At 39.1% G+C, this 22,769-nt stretch overlaps 1 protein-coding gene across 3 annotated transcripts in view; it reads right to left on the bottom strand.

The window, feature by feature from the left end:
- The window catches only part of LOC124158040 (nidogen-like), a 123,334-nt gene that overhangs the window by 21,649 nt on the left and 78,916 nt on the right, over nt 1-22,769 (bottom strand). The window contains exons 13-19 of one of the 3 annotated variants that reach the window (XM_046533199.1): nt 17,472-17,630; nt 15,849-15,974; nt 4,993-5,121; nt 4,732-4,860; nt 3,049-3,272; nt 2,148-2,301; nt 1,487-1,615 (exon numbers count right to left, since the gene is read on the bottom strand). In XM_046533199.1, the coding sequence (XP_046389155.1) occupies nt 1,487-1,615; nt 2,148-2,301; nt 3,049-3,272; nt 4,732-4,860; nt 4,993-5,121; nt 15,849-15,974; nt 17,472-17,630 (1,050 nt within the window). The remainder of the gene's footprint in view (nt 1-1,486; nt 1,616-2,147; nt 2,302-3,048; nt 3,273-4,731; nt 4,861-4,992; nt 5,122-15,848; nt 15,975-17,471; nt 17,631-22,769) is intronic. The other 2 variants (XM_046533200.1, XM_046533202.1) reach the window with 2 other exon arrangements.

The following is a 22,769-nucleotide window of genomic DNA, read 5'->3' as shown; positions in this document are numbered from 1 at the left end:
TGTCAATTGGTGTTTTAACTTTTAAGTTATATTGAATAACAATATTAAATTTCCTAAATTTGATATCTTTGTGGAAGTATTCTGAAGCTGTTTATTAGTGTGGCTTCTTTTAAAATTCTGTTAGAAAATAAATAGAGTTGTGATAACATAAATGCATAAAATTACTAGAATTTATTTTTCTGTTAATAACCAAATGAGTTTGATTAATGGTTGCACAAAAGTCCGCAGAGGTGATGACCATGTTGTCAAAGCTGGCCAGCGATTTAAATGGAAGACATAACACTGGCTTGGGGAAGAAGAAAATCTCAGGAGCCTGGCTTCGTAAGTTACTTCAAATTTTATTTTACCTATTGGCTTAATATAAGTTGGCTGGAATCAACATGGTATGAGGTAAAACAAATAAGAGCAGTAACTTAAGGGGTTGTTATTTATGAAAATGTTGTGAAAAATAAGGTCCTCTCAACCACTATTTCATTTCATTAAAAAAAAAAGAAAGATTGTTTTGACAGAAAGTGTAATGTTATGCATTAAACCAAATTTTTGTCCATTTTATCAAGTTATAAAATTTTGCTTGAAGATGTTCTTAATTTTACTTTTTCATTTAACAGGAACTATCAAGATCATCAAGAGGGAGTAGAGGAGGCAACAATTGATGATTTATAGTTCTTCTTCAAACAGCAATAAAGATTGATTTTTAAACATTCCTGCATTTATGTTTTTAATTTTAATCCTAATTGCATGGTACCCTTGTTACCATTATTGTACACCTGTGTACTAAATGGTACTATAGTGTACATCATGTACACATCATGTACCACTGCAGACTCTGTACTCACTGTACACAATTCAGCGCCAATTGTTACACAAGTTACACACAAAACCTACACAGATTGGGCCACTTTACCACAAAGTTACACAGATTGTACACTGGAGTTATAACTATGTACACTATGGTTACACACAGCCTTCACAGAGTTTACCATTTTCCTACACTAATGGTACACTCAAAAGTTACCATTAGGTTACACAAATGTTACCATTCTTTTTCGCCAGGGATCTAGTGGCAAATCACCCGAAATTACGCTGTTCTCACATTGTAAGATTGTTATGCAATAGTTGGTCATCACATTGACGCAAACATATGTTCTTGGTAGAGGGAAAAGTGCAGAAAAAGAATACTTAAGTGTGCCACCAGTGATCAATTGACAGTAAACGCACTATTTCAAATCTTTGAAAAATGCAGCAAAATCCCCGCTTAGCAAGCAACAAAGGGTTAAACTCTATTGAATATTTCATTTCTTCAAGACTGTTTGATTTAAAATACTATTAACTCCCTCAAATGGTGACTAAAATTTAAAAGAATCCCCAAAATCCATTACAAAACTATTACAGGTGAATAAAAATTATTATTATTATTATTATTAAAAATTTAAATATTAAATTGTGATCACCATTATAAGGAAGATATTTCTTCCATTGTGCTTACCTATAGCCATTTGAAAGTTCTGGATCTGAATGGGTCGACCAGGTTTTGCTGGAGAGGGGTTGAACGGTAGCCGGAGGGTGGCCATTCCCTGGTTCACTAGCAGAAAGTTTCCCTCATGCTTTAAAACAGCTAGGTAAAAAATGAATGGATTGCAAACAGTTAATCATAAGAGTCAGAAATATTTAGTACATGAGGAATCAAATTTTTTACTTCAGAGCAAATTGCAGCAATGCAGTGTCCCCAGTAGCATAATATTTTTACATTAAAAAGATATCAATTCCATATCACCAATAGAACTTTTAATGTATACATCCCTAAGGTGATTTTAAAGTGATATCTTTAACGGCACAACAAGTGAACAAAGGCAACGGACGTTTGGCAACACAGTCACCACATACACGACGGAGGTCTGAAAGTGACAGAGTTTGCCAGAGGCTTGACTCAGCCTATCACATTTTGGTTGGAAGGCACGTGTCTTCCCCCCTCCAAAAATTCTTAGGCCTGCCTCTCAACTGCAAAGGTATTTGAAATAATTTCTGGCAACCTAACTCCTTGACCTCATTAGTAAGAACACTTGGGAAGCCAGAGGCAGAGGTGTTAAACGGTTGATTACTCCGAAAATGATTGTGAGATGCAGACTCTAAAGAAACGTGTGACACACCTTTGCAATGTAATCCATTCCCAGTATAGCCATCATTGCACTGGCAGTAATAGGTTCCCCTTGTTGGCACACAAGCGGCCTTCTCATGGCACACTGTGGCATCATGCTGGCACGATGCATCTTTCTGGCATGTGAAACCATCTCCTTCAAAACCCTGTAACCAAAAAAAGTGTGAACATTATGTATTCAGAGGGCTGACCTGTACTTCTCCTATAAAACCCAATAGAATATAACTTATAATTCAAGATGGAATGGTAGAGTATGTCTTAAACCATGAGTGACGTTTATAAACAATGAGGGTTATGGTGCACACAAAACTTATGCCTCCAAATGTCCCAAAAAAGTGAAATGTGTGGGATGGGAAGGGCGAAGGAAGGAGGAAGAGAGAGAGCACACGAGGCAGGTAGAATGCCCAGCACAGCCTTCAAGATTTCCAAGCCCCCCGCTAATCAGGAAATGCTTTCGGCTTTCACACTAAGATTCATTGGTGTCAATGGCTTTCGAGAGCCGCTGCGTATTGCGCTTTGTCACACCGATGCGATGCAACCAATTTCGGGATCCATTAACTAAAGGGACAATAGAGGTAAAACTCAAATTGAAAAATGTCAACAGAGATATCGGATATTCAATCAGCAGCAGCAATTGAGCCCTCAGTTTTTTTTTTTTTTTATATTTCAATGGATGTGTATGATGACACGTTAGCCTCTCTATAAACGGAACTTGCCAAATTTTCTGTTTACACAGTTTTTTGTTTTGTTTTTCTTTTGGTGAGATCCTGGAAAAACCTTATTTTTCTCAGGAAAAACTTTATAAATCTAGAATACTGAAGAATACCTGCCCTGAATATAACTTGTACAGCAGCTATTGATGTAGACAATCAAGGATAAAATCAGATTCTTACCTCTTTACACCTACACTTGTATCCTGATTCATTTATGTCAAAGAGGCAATCAGCATTGGGTCCACAATTGTTCACAATGTTGCAACCGATAACTGCAGGAGAGCATTGCTTCCCATCCCCGGAGAATCCTTGATTGCATCTGCAAACAAAAGACAGCCTCACCACGTCGTAAGCGCAGCTAGCATCACGATGGCAATCTGCTTCAGTTGCGCATTCGGCTGAATCTTAAATGAAAATAATACACATGGGATCGGTCGGAGGATCACACATAAATGTAGTCTGTAAATGATGTCCTGGTTTTATTACAAATCATGGTATACTTCATTCACTAATTGATTTCAGATTGGTCTTGCTAACTCAGTTTAGGGGTAGAAGATACAATATTTAAGAGAATATTATGTATATCACAATGTGAAATTAAATTTTCATATATTTCTTTAAAAGGAGATTTTTTTGTTCACCAAGTACCTATCCTTTGATGGCTGACCACTTCAGCCTTTTGTGCCAGAGCCTCAAAAAGTACCTCATATTGAATACACATTTGATAGCTTCTTAGATGGGAGATAATAGTTCTTCGGATTCAATTTTCCAAGAAATTAAAGCCATAATAGAGATTCTGTGAAAATGCTGTCAGCGCAAAAGGCCATGATGAAGGTGAACGCATGGGGTACCCCACAGGAGGGGCGTCACTATTATCCGCAATACAGCAGACTCCCGCTTATTCGGTTGCAGATTATCCATGCATGCCTTTCACCCTCATTCAATGCGATGATGTTTATAAAAAAATAAAATCAGATGTAAAATAATTACTGCATTTTAATGCTAAGCTTCACCTACGGCTTATTATTTCCATTAGAGTCCCCTCAGTAAAACGGAATTATTTTCTTCACTTGCTGACAAGGAATGTTTCAACTTTACTTGGACGTCTGCTAGAGTATTGAAAAAGACAATACGCAGCGGAAAAAAAAATTTTGATTAATTTTAAAAGATTCTATTCAACTGATCACCAATCGTAATTTAAGAAAAGTGTTATTCATGACCTTTAAGTGTATGCTTCAAATGTGCAATTATTGCCGTGGTCTCGCATGAGGTCGAATGCAACCTGAGGAGATTTCGTCGAGCTCAGGCATGTTTATGCCATGACTAATCAAGGTCAAACTGAAGAGGAAGGGATTTGTAGAAGTGAAGGAGGCAGCTGGGGAAGTGGAAGCAGGAACAAAGGAAGGAGAGATTGCATGAGTCACACCCAGGCACTCGCCGGCGTGGACAGCCTAGAACCACTGCTAAACAATGGCGCGATCGCACGCTAGCTGATGTACGGGAGCTCAGTGTTTCTGTTTTCCAAGCCTCGCAATGTACAAATGCACCATCACCACAAATATGTTTGTGCTACAAAGGGAAGGTAGTGATAGGATAGAATACGGGGACTCAAAAAGAAATAATATAAGAGAAAAACCGAATGAGGTTACAACAAAATTCAATTGAACTACAAGTTTTTCCTTATGTGTGCGTTAATGCCGATTGCCATCCTATAGCTCTACAGATAATTTGTTCGAAATTTCGTTCATTTGCATCAAAAAATGGTGCTACATGGATGTGATTAAGCTGAGCTCACAGCAATCTGGGATCAGATGATGAACACAGGGAAAGTGGTGGAAAACATAGTGTTAGTCTGTGGCATACCTTCGTTAGGGTGACAAGATTTGCCATCACCAGAGAAGCCCAAGCTGCAGATGCACTCATGCCTTTGCAACTCGTTGTTGAAGAGGCACTGAGCATTGCTGCCACAGTCCGACGAAACTCTGCACTCGTCTTCATGGTAGAGAATTAATATGCAAACATGAGAAATACAAATAGACTATTAGTTGGAACGTAATTTGTCCACCTACCCCATCCATCTCTTAAGAAGACTAGAAATAAAGGAATTGAAGGTATTTTTCTCACCAGTGGGATAGCATCTTCCTCCATCCCCATGATATCCTGCATTGCACACACAAATTGACTTTTGAAGGATATCATCAAAGACACAGCTGGCATGCAGATCACAAATGTCAAGATCAAGACATGATAACTCTAAAGAAGAAGAAAAAAGGAGAAAGAAATGATATTATTTTGGCAGGCAAAAGCTTGTTAGCAGAGATTAATTTTTAAATTCAGCAATAAAGGTATTTGTGCCGATTATCTGAAAGAATACACAAGAGACTCCAGATTATCCGGCTGCGGTTTATCTGGGTTGCGGATTATCCGTGCATGATTTCAAGGTCCTTCGAAATTTTCTGCAATCATTATAAAAAATAATATCGAACGCAAAATCACCAAGATATTTGAATTTTTTAAATACAATGCCACACCGGGCTAATTATTTCCACTAGAATTCCCTTCTTAAAGTGAAATTATTTTATCTACTTGCTGAAAAGGAATGTTTCAAGTCTACATGGACGTCTGCTCTAACATAGTAATCGACGATCAGCGGCGGGAAAAAAACTCTTGATTAATTTTAGAAGATTCTTCAAGAGTTAATCATTCGTAATAAGAGAAATGTTACAATCTTTAATTGTATATTTCATACTGTAAATTCGAAATTATTACTGTGGCCTCGCATGCGGTTGAATACGGCCCAAGGGAACCGGAGATTTCGTCGCACTCGGGTATGTCTACGCCGTTAGCAGTCAAGGCCAAACTAGAAAGGAAGGGAATAGTGGAAGTGAAAGCAGTTGGGGAAGTGGAAGTAGAGAAAATATGAGTCACAGCCAGGCACTCCCCTGCGTAGACAATTTGCCTCAAGCCCTGGTTTTCTGTAACCGCTGCTGCGCGATGGCGTAATTGCGTGCCCGTTGCCTTCACAGAAGCCCCGTGCTCCTATTTTCCAAGCAATGCAGTGTGAGATCAGTCTCAGAGCTTACGGATCTGCGTCCCTCAGCAGTTGCATCCCGGGCAACTTGTGCGAGATGCGACAACTCGGCATGGTGCCTATCAGTGCAGTTTCTGACGTGCTGTGTTTTCAAAGCATTCATGCAAACCACTTTTCTGACCCCGTGACCTCGCAGCCATGGGTGCATGGTTTTCACAAACCAGGTATTACTTGTAGCAGTAGAAAAAAAAGTACAATCACGTTATCACCGCGAAAAAGATTGTGGTCGGGGAAAGAAAGTTCTTAACCATTCTCGAAAGCAATCTAAAGTTATAGAAAATGTGCGTAAGTAATAATAGATTGTTTGATATAGGTATATTATAGAAAATGATAGGAAATCAAAGTAAAGTTTGGATTATCCGTGTTTTCCGGTTATTCATGCCGGCTCCCCCCATCATTCATCAGGAGTGTACTGCACTAAGGAATTAAAGGATGCCTTCATTGGGTGGCTTAAGTCTTAGGAGGGCTCATCAACCGTGGGCTGACCCTTAGTAAGTGGAGGTATCTGCAGGAGAAGGACTTGCAGGAGGATCAGAAGATCAAACTTTCTCATTTTTTTTCTCAACTTTTCTTGCTGAATAGGGCTTTAAAAATTAAGCGTGGGTAACAATAACAAAATATGACACATTTTACCCTCAGATACTTTCTTAAATGACTCAGGACCACGTTATCACTGCTCACACTGGTCATGTGATTTCAACTTCATTAACACTAGGAGGACGGGAGTTTCGCGCTACCTAGAAGGACGGCTAGGGGTCATTTGACCCCTAAAATGTATTTTGGAATAAAACGCCTAATTTTCAACCAATATTCAGTTTAATCGTATTAATTGTTGAATCAGTTCATTAAAAACACTACTTAACATTATTAATTATTATTTCCAAAAGTTAATAACAATTATTTTATAGAATCATGAATTAAACCGTATATAGTAGTCGATTGCAAATCAAATAATGAAAATATATTCACTCAATACAAAAGTTGTGCTACATGTTTAAACAATAGGGGTACTGGGTTTACAAAATTTGCATTAAAATTTTTAAAACTTATTACTTTGTTGTAAATCTCAGACAGACAGTATTTTTTCAGCGCTGTTTCCACAAAATATTTTTTTGCGCTGAATGCGTTCATTGGACGATTTATTCATCTACATCTAAATCTACACACTAACCCGCAAGCCACTTAAAAGCGTGTGGCAAGGGGTGTTAGGACACCAGCCATTTGCACATGAAAAGGAATTTGGAAAATGGAAAGGAAATTGGTGCAATGATTCAATTTGATGGTATTTGGCACCTTTTTCTTTTTTGTGCCCGTGGAGATATAGCTGTTGGATTTGGAGACGCGTAAATAAATTGATACATGCTATCCATCATATCTACTCCCGCTTTGTTTTTATTATGAAATAGGATGGTCTCTGGTATTCTTTTATTCGTTTCGGAAATAGTGTCGTCTGAGATCATGCTGCTGAGTGAAAGTACATTATTGTTCTAGTTTGCCTGATTCTACGAAAGACTATGGCCTAAGGTATTTTTTAACACTCGCGCTGAATGGATTACATGGCTATTTTAGGGGTCATGGATATTTGTGCGTCACACCTGTTTTTTTTTCAGATCGTTCATGCAAGAGAAGTTTTCCATTTTTTTATGACTTCCTGCCAGCTGGATGGATGGAAAATAATTGTTACAAGTTACATTTATTCCTGAATTCTTGTATGTTACGGTCACTTTAGTAACTATTTATTTCCCTAATGCTTGATTTGATGGCCAATCATCATCTTTGCCACAATATGGGAATTCATTTAGGCTGTATTTTCATTTCACATCTGTCAAAACCCAGTACTCGATTCCAAATTTGTCTGGTTTATTTGGAATTTACCACATAAAATGGCAGCTGCATTTTGTTGGATAGAGCTGTGCATTTGCTATCACGCCAAAGTCGCCATCGGATTCATTATCTTGGACTTCGTCGCTTCCATCACACGCAGATGTTGATGGATTGGTCAGAATGTCCTTGAACTGATGTTTATGATTCAATTCCAGACTGATCTTCAATATTCCCTACAGCTATTTGAATCGCGACGATTCTCTTCTCTTGATATATTTCTCGACTTCTTACTTTCTTCCTCAACTCGCTATTGATATGCATGCAAAAAAATCTAAAAACAAAAGCGCATTATGGTAGAATCTTCTCTAGTTGCATTGGAGGTATAGAGAGCTGGAGAGCATTAGAAATTCATACAAAAGGACAAAATTTTCAGAAGTAACGCTAATTGCCATTCGAAAGGCAGGGACTCAACCGCCAACGGTATCCTGATTCGTAGGCGGATCCAGGGGGGGGGGGCACGTGCCCCCCCCAGACCCTTAAAAATATGCTAGATTTTTAATACAGTCCCATTATCATTTCGTTCGTTTTGTATAACGAGGTATCCTTGTGCCCCCCCCTAAACAAAATCCTGGATAAGGCCTTGCTTGTGCCCTTCCCAGAAAGAAATCCTGGATCTGCCCCTGTCCTGATTCGTATCTTTCAGGAACTTGCAGTGATGCTTCTTCTCTGACCTACGTGCGGATTCTGAGGGTAGGATTTACAGCAGAATTTTACAGTCCACCCAATTCCTCCGCTCTCTCAAAAAGAGAGGATTTTTCCCCAGGACGCAGCGTGCAGTCAACCCGCCCCAAACCCCGACAGGGTCAGGCGGCACTAATGCTGGACACACGGCAAAGGGGCTAGGTCAAGTGACAGTTCCGTCAGGTCAGAAAAAATGAAAGTTATTCGTAAACCTGATGAGTCAATATTGAAAATAATGTCTCTAAGAGCTCTGAATCTTGGACGACGGAAAACAATTCTTGGGATATGTGACGATTTTCCGGTGTGGGTAATACAATAATCATTGAACAATAAATAAAACAAAATTAAAATATCGTAATTACATGAATTTACACAAATCAAGGATTGAAAAGGTATTATTTCCCTTTGCTGCCCAAAAAATATCGAAAGATTGTGCACAACAAGTCGCTGTGCCTAGGTTTTCGAATACAGATAGGAGCCCTTGGGACGAAACTGGCATTGAACCGGGTACTTCCAGATTCAAAATGAAGCAAATCATCTACCACACTAGCCTCTTGCTGATTATATGATATACATGGCACTAAAGTGCCCACGGGCAAGAAAATAGCGCGAAAACCAGTTGTGGGTCAAATGACCCCTAGCCGTCCTTCTAGGTATAACACGTCATAAAAATTTAAAACAAAAAATTATTGTTGAATTTTCACTAATTTATCAAAATATAGACCAAAATGAGCAAAGTCAAAAAGTTTCAAAATTTAAAAAAATATTTTAAAAAGAGAAAAATAAATTTGAATTCTGAAAATGGGTCAAATGACCCCTGCCGTCCTTCTAGTGTTATTTAAGTAAAACAGTAATTTTGGATTTGTTTTTAAAATAAATGATGGAGAAAAATCAAGTTACTATTTCCACAAATGGGAAATTATCTGTGATATTAATGAGGAAGGAAGATTATAGAGGAAAAAGATCTCAGCCATAAGGCTGCTTCTGATAATTCCATATGAGATTCAGATTACACAGCTGGTGGCTTTTGAGGTAAGTTTTACTTGACTTTACATTACTGAATCCTACTTAGAATTTTTAATCCTCAACCAGTTTTATCATACAATTATTTTGCGCCCAATTTTTAACAAAAACTTTTATGACATTTCAGACAGCACCCAATTTATCGACGAGCAAAAGCGGGTTAGGAGAGGAGGAACAAGCAAGTCTAGAGCAGCGCTCTCATTCAGCAAAGTCTTAATGGGATTTTCCAGCAGCATCACGCACTTTTGATGCAGTGCCTCTCCACATCTGAAGTGGGTGATCGTAGTCACATTAATGAGAAGAATTACTTATGGGGTAGGCAAATGAACAAATGCAGCTGAAATTTAAAAATGGCTTCATCAAGGAAAATATTATTTTAATACCTATTACCTATGGGTGTAATAGCTTCATGCTGACTCCAAATTTTTTATCAAGCTATTACTTTTCTAAAGCACCTTATATGAAGACATTATACAAGTTTCTGAGTAAGTACATAATGCATGCCCCAAGTCTTTTAAAAAGGCTAAAAACATTTTTTTTAATCGAGCAACTGTGAGCATCACTGAAAGTTCACAAGAGAGGACTTAAGAAAGAGGAAGGGATTCAGTGTAATGTGAAAAAAACACATTAGTAATACAAGCGACAATAATTGTAGATGATGTCAGGACTCAATTCCTTCCAATCTTCCATGATTTTGAATTTTGCAACATTCCATATTGGAAATTTCTTTGAAGTCTTACAGAAATTCTAATAAAATTCTATCGGCCGTATTCATAGTTTCCTTAGTAAGCTACTAACGCCCAAGTAGCGTTCTAAGTAGTAGCATACTAGCAAAATGGTATTCATAGATCGTTAGTAAGGGCTACTAAGCTTAGTATGCTACTATCTTAGTAGCCGGTTCTTAGTCGCCCTCCGGCCTTGTCTAAGGGAGCTACTAAATATGGCGGACCGTTGTGGATGATCGAACTCCGGTTTTATTTGTATACTGTTATAGAGTTTTTATGCATTTGTGCCAAAATGGAATACGAGAATCCATTCTCCAAGTAAGGCAGGCAACGTATGTAGTGTAATTGTTGACAGGAATTTAAAGTTTTTCGTAGCTGCGAGGAAGCTACGACTTGCAGTGAACTTGTGCCTCTAGTGTAAGTGAACACAATTTGTACATTCAGTGCGCCCCTAAGTGAATTGATTGCATATAGACGATGAAGTAAAGAGTGAAGCGACAAGTGAAGTGATTTGTGAGTGTATGAGCTATGACAAAATAATTTATTTCTTCCATACTGGTTTAATCATTTCGATCAAAGGTATCTACTAGCTTTTGCGAGAGGGGTATGTTCCATATTTGAAGCAGTTGTTCTTTAGAGATACAGCAAACGCTTATAAATTTTCATTCGTTTGTACGCTTATAAGTTTTGTTTGATTTTATTACTTATTCTAGTCACTTCATCGTGAACTTTCGCCAGTGTGTACATTTCGCGTATTTCATTACGCTGTTGTTTTTGTTTTGGTTACTGTACGAGTGATAGAGGAGAGTGAGATTGGAAGTTTGTTGATGTTACAATTTCTGGTTTAAAAATTTGTTTCAGCCTATTTATTTCATTGTCTACGTAATGGTAATTTGAAATAACATCAACTGATTCTAAATCATTAGTGATGAGTGGGAAGTGAGATGTGAAGAATTCTTTCGAACGTCAACGAGTGCAAATTCTTTTGGTGTGTGCGGAGTGATTGGAAAACTGATTATCATTGTTTACTAGAGTTACGTTATAGTGTTTTAAATTAAGTGTGAGTCAAGCTTTTCATTGAACCAGTTGATTCAGAATGTACGGATATAAGTGTCATAAAGACAGCTCGTGAAATGTGAAGTGAAATGTTGTGTGCGTTGTAGTGCTATTTGTGATATGATCAGCAATAAATAAGTAAAACAAGTTACGTTAATTATGCTTTGTTTTTTACATTAACCACCTCTAGTAAAGTATATGCCGTATATTTCCGCACGCTGTCAATATTTGAAATATTTAAATGTAGCGAAGCAGATTGTTGTTTCCTTGACTAACATTTTAGGAGTCAAACAGATGTTACTAATTGCTCGCACGTAGGTGTTTGTAACATAATAAATGTGTATCATTCACACATTTATCTCAACGTTATTTTCTTAACGTTTCATTTCTCCATTGCAAAAGTTTTCGTTTCTACTCCGACATTGAGGTGTATTTCTGCTTTCCGAATACAGATATGTATAATACTGACGTTGCTAGTTATGTTTTTCCATACTAATCACGCATACACTAATGGAAACAAATATCGGAAGTGCAAACAATATCTAATGTATATGATCAATGAATACACGGCCGTTTGTACAACAATAACTGCATCTCAAACATACAAATGCTTCTGTATTACTCATAAATCTACCCTTTCCCAATGGTATTGCATAATTTTTGTGTACAGCAATAAAAAAATATGTCCGCAATGCGATATCACATCGAATTATCCGCTATGAAGTAAAAATTTCAATGCATTTTGCTGAATCAGTTGCTTTTGTTTGAAAGTTTTCCGCGCCGCGGAGGAGTCAGATGCAGTGTTGTCAAGCGTAGCCTAGCGGGTTGAACCCAAATCGCTACCGAGTATCGGCTGCCGAGCTGGTTAGTAGCATACTAAGTTAGTAGCTCGTAGTAGCTCACGCAATAGAATCCATGAATACCATATCTTAGTAGGCGACTAAAAGGTCTTAGTAGCCGACTAAGTTAGTCGCCCTACTAGCGTGTTTTAGCGGAAATCTATGGATACGGCCGTATAAGTCTAACAAGGGGAATATGTACATGACCTTCGCATCGCCGATCGACCTCAAATTTTGCGATTCAGTAGTTTATGGGTACAAATGTAATATGCCGAAGCGAGACGACGCACTTCTCGTAAAATTCCGAGAAAAAAGCAATTAAAAATCGTAAAAAATGAAGGTAGGCTATATAAACTGTTTTGAACGCCTATGTTGAACAAGTGGGCGACAGCCCAGTGGATGCGGTGTCCGACTGTGGAGGTGAAGGTAGTGAGATCGATGCTCACTCAGGGAATTTTTTGTGTTAATTTTTAAGAACCTTATTGTTTAAATTTTTAAAGTTCGTTTTCTTATCTTCGTTGGAGTGCAGTGGAGGAGGATAATCTTGGGCCGGAGATATTAGATTCGGAAATAGAGAGAGCACTCCGTGATATGAAGGCTAGGAAAGCAGTAGGCGTGGACAATATACCGTGTGAGCTTCTGAAGAATCTAGGGAAGGAAGGTAAGAAAAGGTTTCTCGAACTAGTGCGCTGGATCTATGAGGAGGGATGTTGGCCGGAGGATTTCGTGAAGACGGTTTTAATTCCGCTTCCGAAAAAGAAGAAAGCTGTGGAATGCGGAGATTATAGGACTATCAGCCAAATATCGTATGCAGCGAAAGTGGTGCTGAGGATATTGAACAGACAAATGGAGGCGAAGGCAATCGAGTATTTGGGCGAAGATCAGTTTGGTTTCAGAAAAAGGAAGTCAACTCGTGATGCAATAGCAATAATGAGGTCCCTCGTGGAGAGGAACCTAGAATATGAGCAGGACGTATATGCGTGTTTCGTGGATTTTGAGAAGGCGTTTGATAGGGTGAACTGAGGTAAGTTAATGGACATTCTCAAGAGAATAGGTGTAGATTGGAGGGATAGACGACTGATTCGTAATCTGTTTATGGCCCAGACTGCGCAAGTGAGGGTAGCGGACGGAGAATCTGGGCGGGCGAGCATTGGCCGAGGTGTGAGGCAAGGCTGTCCTTTATTGCCGCTGCTCTTTAACGTGTACGCTGAAGAGATGGTAAGGGAAGCGTGGGATGAGTTAGAAGCTGGAATAAAAGTGGGAGGAATGATGTTCAAATCAGTGAGATTCGCGGATGATCAGGCGTTGATTAGCCAGTCAGCTAGGGGGCTTCAGGCTCTAGTGGATGCGTTATACGAGCGTTGCGAGGAGTATGGGATGAGGATTAATCACAAGAAAACTAAGGTTATGCGGTTTTGTAAAGCATCACGAGCGAGGAATGTGAGACTCAAGATAAAGGTGGGTGGGGAAAAACTTGAGCAGGTTGAGCAATTCAACTATTTAGGCAGTACGTTAGAGGAAAACGGATACAGTAGTAAGGACATAAGGAAGAGAATCGCATTAGCGAAGGAGGCATTCATGAACAGGAAGGAGCTTCTGAGAGGATAGTTGTGTAAGAGTTTAAAGAAAAGGTTAGTGAAGAGTTTGATTTGGAGTGTAGCTCTCTACAGTGCGGAAACGTGGACACTGAGGAAAGAAGACGAGAGAAGATTGGAGGCATTCGAGATGTGGGTATGGAGAAGAATGGAGAGGGTGAAATGGACGGAGAGGAAAAGTAACGTCGAAGTGCTGGATATGGTTAGCGAGGAGAGGCAGCTTTTAGATGAGATACGGAGGAGACAGAAGGTATGGATGGAGTTAGTGCTTAGCGGTGAGGGGATGTTGAAAATGGGGTTAGAGGGTAGAATGTTAGGGAAACGAGGGAGGGGAAGGAAAAGAATAGGATTTTTAGACAGATTGAAAGAGAGTAGGCCTTACAGTGAATTAAAAAAGGTAGTGCTGGAAGGAAAGGGAGGCTCCCAGCTCACTTCTTGAATACTCCATGAAAACCTACCTTAATCGGTAGAATACTAATAATAATAATTCAAAAGAAATTTTTTATAAGAATTTCTTTAAAAACATGCCCAATTTCTAATAAGAAAATTTCTTATAAAAATTTTCCACTAGGGTTGATTACCACAGAATGACAGATACAGGATTTTTTTCATACCCATATCTGAACTGGATCCTAGATTTCAGGTCCCCAATCTTCAGATATTTTCGAATCCAAATGGATTTTTAATTGCCTGTTATTAAACATTTGGGAACACTCTCATAGATGGGAATACCTTCTTTGAAAATACTTTACATCAGCGGTTCCCAAACTTTTTTGTACCACGCCCCCCCCCCCCCCCCCCCCCCTCCGCTACACATATCAGCTTTCCATTTTGCAATACCCTATTTCCACGGTGCCGTACATACCAACTCCTACTTGCACAAGTACTTGTACTCGTACAAGTATGTGCCTACTTGATACAGTGAGTAGGTAGATTATTTTGTTCACTGTTGAATGCAGGAAACGCAGAATGGAAAGATTACAATTATGAAAACTTAGAAAGAATTTATTCCAAAGATCTGAGGAAATTATTTTTGTAATTTTTTTATTTATTTCATTTGGGTGTCACGCCCCCCAGTTTGGGAACCCCTGCTTTACATAAAGGTACAGGTATGTAATGTGGCTCTAGATGCTCGATTTAATTTCTAACAACAAAATTTTCTGCAGTAGAATATGGCTGAGGGAGTGAAATCTGCAATGAAGTTACTATGGCATTCATACAGCACTGAGTTCCATTTTTCTATGTTGTAAAAAATACAAGAAATTGATTTACTCTTTGATTTTTATACATATTAAACACCGGAGAGCTAACTTCATATACTTCTCCTACGCTGGCTCTTTCAAAAAGGAACTTGCCTTCGCAGATACCTGACAGTCTTAACACTGACTTATGATGACAACACTGCATTAGCATTGGAACCGTAGGAAATTTTAAAGTACAGATGGCAGACTGAACAAAACGTACTGCCCCAGAAGGAAGTCTTCAAGATGCCATGCCAAAGTGATAAATTCCAACCAAATCCATAGCAATCTACATCTCAAATGGAGCTGGGTGTCACAAAATACTCCCTAAGACAAAAAAGACCACTGTATATCTGTACCTCACGCAGCTCTTACAGTTCACAAATTCATTCCCAAAAGCAAAATTTGTATGTTGTTAAATCAAAGTTTTACAGAGTACATACTTGGCACTTGCACACTAATACTTGTTTTAGAGGTGGGACAGACAGCAGATCAAAATAAAACGATTTAAAAAAATATGGTGAATAATTTCATTTTACATTGAAGCGTAGGATTTCGCGGTGAGATTGATTGGTGTCAACGGCTTTCGGGAGCAGCTGCATATTGTGCTTCATCACGCAAATTTTCATGGCCAATAGAGGCACTTTCATCGCCTGATGATGCGACCTGCAATGAAAGCTCGCGTGACAGAGTGCATTACTCAGCTGCTCCCGAAAGCCATTGACACCAATTTCATTTTACAACATTCTAATATTTCCTATGATACACCTCAAGGCATCTGTATAGATTGTTTACAATGGAGTTCAGTTCAAATGCATAAGATGTGATTTCGAATGAGAACTCACCAGTTTCAGAGCACTCGTAGCCATCACCTTCATATCCAGCATTACATTGGCACTGGTAGTGGCCACTGGGTGTCACATAAATGCACTGTGCGTGTGGATGGCAGTTGTTCACAACATTGCAAGTGACTGTAAAGAGAAATCATGGCTTAGGTTTGAGAAAAAATTGTATTTCACATCATGCTGGCAAATAATTCATCACATGGAATAAGCAATCAATTTCACTAATATTAGCATCATTTTCCTAGTAAAGTTTCCAACTTGAAAACCAGGCAAATTGCAAAGCATGGAGCAGAGGGAGGAAGAATCTTTTTTAAGATTTGTTGCGATTATGCTGATTACAAACAACTTCAATAACCGTATTTACCTGAATATAGTCCCCCTTTTTTTTCCAGAAATGCCCGTGGTAAAAGTAAAGAGGGGACTATACTCCTATGCTTTCCTATAATCCTATGCATTTCAAACATTTTTTCCTAAAACTGAAGCCTCAAAATTAGAGGGGGGACTATATTTGGAGAAATACGGTATGTAATATAAATGTGTACATAATATTTCAGGGCTGGGACAGGAATGGCAGTGAGATTCACATACATTGGCAAAGTGGGTGTAAAATATACGTAGTGATAAAAAATTTCTGGATAACATGTCCTAGGGGTTCTCAGGAAGGTGAGTAAAATATAATGCCTATAATTTGTAGCAGGTAACAATTTTTTAAGCCCAAGAAAATTCAATAGCATAACCCATGGACCAGTACTAAGACAAGTCGCACTATCCTCTGGCTAGCCAACGTAAAAACTCAATCATATGCTGAGAAAGTTCATACTCGGCAGCCGCAGAGAGCAAATCCACTCTAACTGATTCAATGCACCTGGAATTAGACGTTAAAAATCTTAACTCTGGGGAGAAAAGGACAACCAATTCACGAAATCTTAGCATCTGTGGATGTAAATCCAGATTGTAAAAGTTCCTAACTTACTTACTTTGTACACAAATACAAAGTCACTTTTTTAGCTGGACAAGTTAAGTTACTCATGAAATATTATACATAGTAGGATTAATTCCGCCTACTATGGCTCATTGAGCACATTCTCGTTGCCTGAGCTACAATACAGAATGGTGATGCAAACAACTAGTTTGGTTCAAATGCTCTAGGATTTGACTTACGTTGGTTTGATGATGTAACTAGTAACATAGGTTGTTAATGGCTTCCGGGTGCAGCTGCGTGTTGCGCTATGTCGTGCAAGCTTTTGCGTCCGTTACAGGGCGATGATGCGCCCTGTAAGGGACATGAAAGCATGCACGACAAAGCGCAACACGCAGCTGCACCCGGAAGCCATTAGCAACGATGCCCCTCGCTGCAAAAACCTACGTTCAAAGCTAGTAGCATAGGTATGTGACTGGAAATTGGCAGATTTCGAGCAAATTCTGGTCAAGTCAAATAATTTTATTCACAGAAAATTTCTTCCTTTGGCGTTTCCTAGCATTTAAAATCACTTCAGAGGAAAGCAAAAATACATTTATTGCAAAGAAAATGATTCTCAAGGAATATATTGAGGTATCAAAATAAATCACTTCACTTTGAGTCCATGGGATGAGTTACCAGTTAGAATAAAGATTCAAGTATACTTTTGAAGCCAGAGATGCCTTTAGTTCCGTGGGTAGATAGGCTGGCACCCGCTTTGGGCATACACCTCTCCCTGCTATCTTTGGCGAGGACATATCCCTTGGGGCAGATGCAAATATTGCCTATGCAAGCCGCCTCGGGGTAACTCTCATGACTCTCGACTGTAAATGGAAATCGAGGAAATGGAACTTACTAGAGTAGTGATGACAAGCGAACGGCAAAAGTTCATGTGTTCGTACCATTCCCGATCTGGTCTAGACTTAAGCACCATTCAATACGATGCATTCTTAACAAGAGGGTGGAATCAGCGCCTCTGGGGAGGGAGCCGAGATGTTGCTCATTTGCAAGTGACTCTGTTACAGTATAAGTACGCCACTGGCTGGTTTGTTTAAAAGAAGTGTTAAAATGCTCAGACAGAGGTAACAATATTTACCAATGACTGCATGAAATTTCACACGACCATATGAGGAGATTATTAAAAATTTAGCCGTCAAAGTGGTGCTATTGGCTAGCGGGTGGCATTATCAAAAAATGTATCACGTAAGGCAGCATACTACATGTATACTTCTGAAAAAAATGCAATGTAGAAATTGATTTGGATCACTTTGCCACAGAAACTCCAGATGAGGCAAAGGTTCAAGAACTCAACTGAACTTAAGGGTAAAACAAATGGATAAACAGACTAGCATGACCCATATACCAAGGGTGAGAATGAATTAATTAATTTGAAATATGTATACCTTATATTTTGCATCACCTTTTGCATTTGTAAGCTAGGAAGGTGACACTCGAGATAAAAGTATGTATGTGGGAAAAAACAAGAGCAGGTAGAGCAATTCAACTATTTGGGCAGAACATTAGAGGAAAATGGATACAGCAGTAAGGACACCAGGAAGAGAATTTCGTTAGCAAAGGAGATGTCCATGAATAGGAAAGAGTTTATGAGAGGATCGTTAAGTAAGAGCTTAAAGAAAAGGTTAGTGAAGAGTTTGATCTGGAGTGTAGCTCTCTGTGGTGTGGAAACATGGACACTGAGGAAGGAGGACGAGAGAAGATTGGAGGCATTCTAGATGTGGGTGTGGAGAAGAATGGAGAAGGTGAAACGGACGGAGAGGAGGAGGAACGACTAAGTTCTGGACATGGTGGGTGAGGAGAGGCAGCTTCTGGATGAGTTATGGAGAAGAGTTGCAAATTGTTACATGTAATCCTCTGCATACACTTCAGGTTTACATGTATGTTTCCATCTGTATTTGTTTTACACATGTTTAGAAGTGATTTTATACCCATCTGTTTACTTGAGGTAGAGATTTAAACTTTGGAGAGCACCAGCAGAAGCTAATTCAGTGAATTTGAGAGCGTCTTTCAAGGATGAATCCGTGCTTACCTGTTGAGAATTAACAAATATCCAATAGTAGCAGAATGAAAAAGCTGTACTTCAAGTGAATAATATATTAAATTCACATGTCATGCGATTGTTTTCTCCCGGGATATTTATTGTGATGTGTATATGTTTCAGCTTAAACGAGTAATTAAGTATTTAGGATTCAAAGCAAAATAGTATCTTCTCTCTGAATAATTGTAGCTACTGTATTACAATTTTCCAAATGAGTTACTTACTCTACTACCTTCCTTTTTTAGAAAACAATAGGTGTGGCATATGACTGCAGGACCAGCTAAATGGACATGGATATGTGTGAAGTGATTTTTATGCACTCAAACTGGTTACCGCATTTGCACGAATCTAGGACGAGGTTTTTTTCCGTCCTAACTCCCGCAGAAAAGAGGGTTCGTCTTACAATCGGATGCAAAATTCTCGACGTCAATCGGGTTGCATAATTTACTCCGCAAAAAAATTATGGATAGGTACCTGAGTTTGCCACCTGATAGCTATACAACGAAAAATCAACGTCAAAAATAGCTGAACAATAATTTTGCGTTTAAGTAAAAAAAACATTTTCCATTTCTAGGCAGCAGGCAAAGATTCGGTGCGTGCCGATCAGTCGCCGGGTGCACTTCTGCCGTGTCCGCGAGATTGCCTGCTTTAGCCTGGGTTCGGCTCCATTCAAGTTAAAGCTCGGTCAACTCACAAAATGTTCGTGTGATTGGTAACAATTTACCTCAATTGTAACGTTAAAGCCTCAATTCCATCGCGGAATAAACTGCTACAAAGTCGTTGCATTTTTCTCAGAGCAAGGGTAAGAAGGCAACATGATTTGCCTCTGTGTAGAGAGATCGATTCAGTTGTGATTCCGTGCCTTTCAGAGTATTACGATGTCAGAGAAAAGAAGTCATTACACTGCCACTTTCAAAAGAAAAGTTATTCAGTGGAACCCCGATCTATTATGGTTCCCGCATTGATCGTTTCCCCTGCATTCATCGTTCGCCATTTCTGGTTCCAAATAAAGTTCCATATAGACTTAGTAATTTTTTCCTGCATCTGTCGTTTCCCGAAGTATCGTTTTCTCGCACTGATCATTTGAAGATCAAGGTTCCGACGAAAAATTATTCCCGCATCCATCATTTGACGAAAATGAGACAAAATGACTACGCATAGGCGGATCCAGGGGGGGGACGTGCCCCCCCCCCCCCTCAGACCCTCAAAAATATGCAAGATTTTTAATATGGTCTCATTATCATTGCATTCGTTTTGTATTCCGAGATATCCTTGTGCCCCCCCCCCCCAGAACAAAATCCTGGATAAGGCCTTGCTTGTGCCCCCCCAGAAAGAAATCCTGGATCCGCCCCGTGACTACGTGTCATTTATGGCTAATAACAACAGGCACGTGTTTTTTTGGGATATTTGAAAGAGATATTAGTCGAATCAGCAATGTGACCTAAGTGTCTTGATAAAGTACTAGTATTCCTGTAATTCGCTAAAATCTTGTTTGAATCCTTTAATGAATATCATAATTACTCGCCAAAATCCTGAGTTTCCTGGGACATAGGCAATCTAGACAAGCATCACCGCATAGGTCGTTTTCCTGCATTCATCATTTATTCGTATCGTTATTAGGAAATCATTTTTTTCCCTAGTGGAGTTCCAACTATGGTATTAACATTTTCATGGTTATTATGGTTATGATATGGTAATTGCTATGTTCTCCCTTTGTATTCTAATACCAAATCAAATAGTATGCGACACCTTTCTGCTGCATCATCATCCTGATTGCTCCTTGCGATGTCATTTCCATAACAATTGCATTGCCATTTCTTTTTTACTTTTCTCAGTCTTTTTTTCTGCAAGACGTCACAGAAACTGAAACCACTTGGATGAAAAATCTTTGTGAACACCGCGAAGAAGGGACAAGGTGACCTCTGTCGAAACTCCTAGGAGATTGCCAGAGACTCTGCAGAGGGAGGGAGGTACACCATCTCTTGAGCACTCACTGAGCCTCCTACAAGGAGTTGAGGTCGAGTGGGAGGTTGAGGCCTGACTCCCCACAAAAGCCTTAAACTTTCAGGTTTTCATGGGCACCTAAGATAATTTCCATTAATTTTAAATATTAACGTAAGTTTTAATTATTTCTTCATTGCCATGGTTGGTAGTAGATATTATTCCAGTTTTAAGACTATTTTATCAGGCAACTGCAATGTTCATATAGACAAAAACAAATGAAGTATTGTTGAAAGGATTACAAAAACAAATGACCAAGTGTTGTCAAACTGGATGCATATGCTGTGGGAGACCTCAGGGAATTTGTTTTATTCAACTCCACTTTTTCTCATAATTTTTACATGATTATGAGCTTAATAAAGCCATATCCAAATTTCAAGTCTCTGTGTTTAACATATATTTCTTGAAGCACTGATTTTTGCATTTAAGCATTTCCGCATTCTGTGTTTTTCTGCATTTTTGGTTATAAAAATTTTGCGCATAAGACCTTTTTACCTGATTTAATATTTTTTCATGATGGTTCATGCAAATGATCATCTAAATCTTTGAATTTATAATCACAAACAAGAATATTCACATGAAATTTTAGGAGTTGATTAAATCTATGAGGTAGCACTTCTTCATCGGCATTCTTCTGCAGATGCAGCATGGGGGCCTTCAACCAACAAGCCGGTTGATTTGTCATCGCGTAATACTTCCATCCCCCTTTCTCTTTCACTACTAATGATCATAATGACTGACAATGTGCATTATTCTCTGATGGCAGCTACCACGATGGTTTCCTTCGAATTTTTTTCATTGATGGCTCACACTCCTTTCAACACTATACTCTCGCAGAGCAGTCAATTGTTTTCCCAATATTTATCCATTCAATTACATACTTTTCTTCTCAAAAAGAGGAGGCCCGATATCTTTTGCAAGTTCACCCAAAGACCCATTCTCTTATCTATTCTATGATCCGTTTCCATGGAGACACTGAGAAAGAACCGAGGAAGTGTCTCCCCTGGCATATCTTAGATGGTGAGCAAGGGAGAGAGAGTTTTCTTAGCAGAACAATAACACATGACTTCATTATTAAGATGAAATCGCCGATTGCATGTTATGGCAAGTGAATGGGTATTATGTGCAATGGATGTTAATGGAAGAAGGACACTTACCTTCTGCAATTTTATATCAAAAGAGAATGGCAATCAATGTTATGGCCCCTGAATCACCATCCATCACCCTAAATGAATCGCTTATAATGGAGAAAATCATTTGCATTTCCACAGTAAAATAGATGAGCACAGAAAAATATGGGAATCGGGCAGGAATTCCTGGGTGCTTGACACCTACAGCATTAAACTGATGGAAGTCCCAAACTCTGGAGACACTGATAAGTTTTCACACCAACTCCCATTTTGTTGAAGACTACGCATGCTGCTGTTGCCATCGTGCTGAATCAATATCGACTCATTTGCATACTAAAAAAGAAGACTTTCTTTTTTGGATGGTGAAATTGGAAGCTTAAATGAGGGTACAGGCTTTTCAATGACTTATTTAGCCATCACTTTTCTGAGGCGAGAGAAAACATGAAGAAGGCAAAATAGACATTCCATAGCTCAGAATTCCAGATTAACCCTTTCCGCGCGGCTGGACGTGAATTCACGTCCAGCGGTTCCTAGCTAATGGCGGTCCGACGTGAATTCACGTCCCATACCCGGCGGCTTTAATAGCGGCACCACTGCGTCCAAGTCGTTCGTAGGGGCTTTTGCGGGCTCACAGCCGTCAGTTACACTCCTACCATCGCTTGGGGAAGGTCAGTTCTTCTTGCTGGGGTGAATATTACGGTCGAAGACGCTTTCAGTTGGAGGTACGTAAACATTTTTTTTCCTTGTTCTATTTAATTTTCTGTTGTAAATATGCG

Source organism: Ischnura elegans, chromosome 4 (genome assembly GCF_921293095.1).
Source record: "Ischnura elegans chromosome 4, ioIscEleg1.1, whole genome shotgun sequence".
Taxonomy (NCBI): domain Eukaryota; kingdom Metazoa; phylum Arthropoda; class Insecta; order Odonata; family Coenagrionidae; genus Ischnura; species Ischnura elegans.
This window is presented reverse-complemented; position numbering and strand designations above follow the sequence as displayed.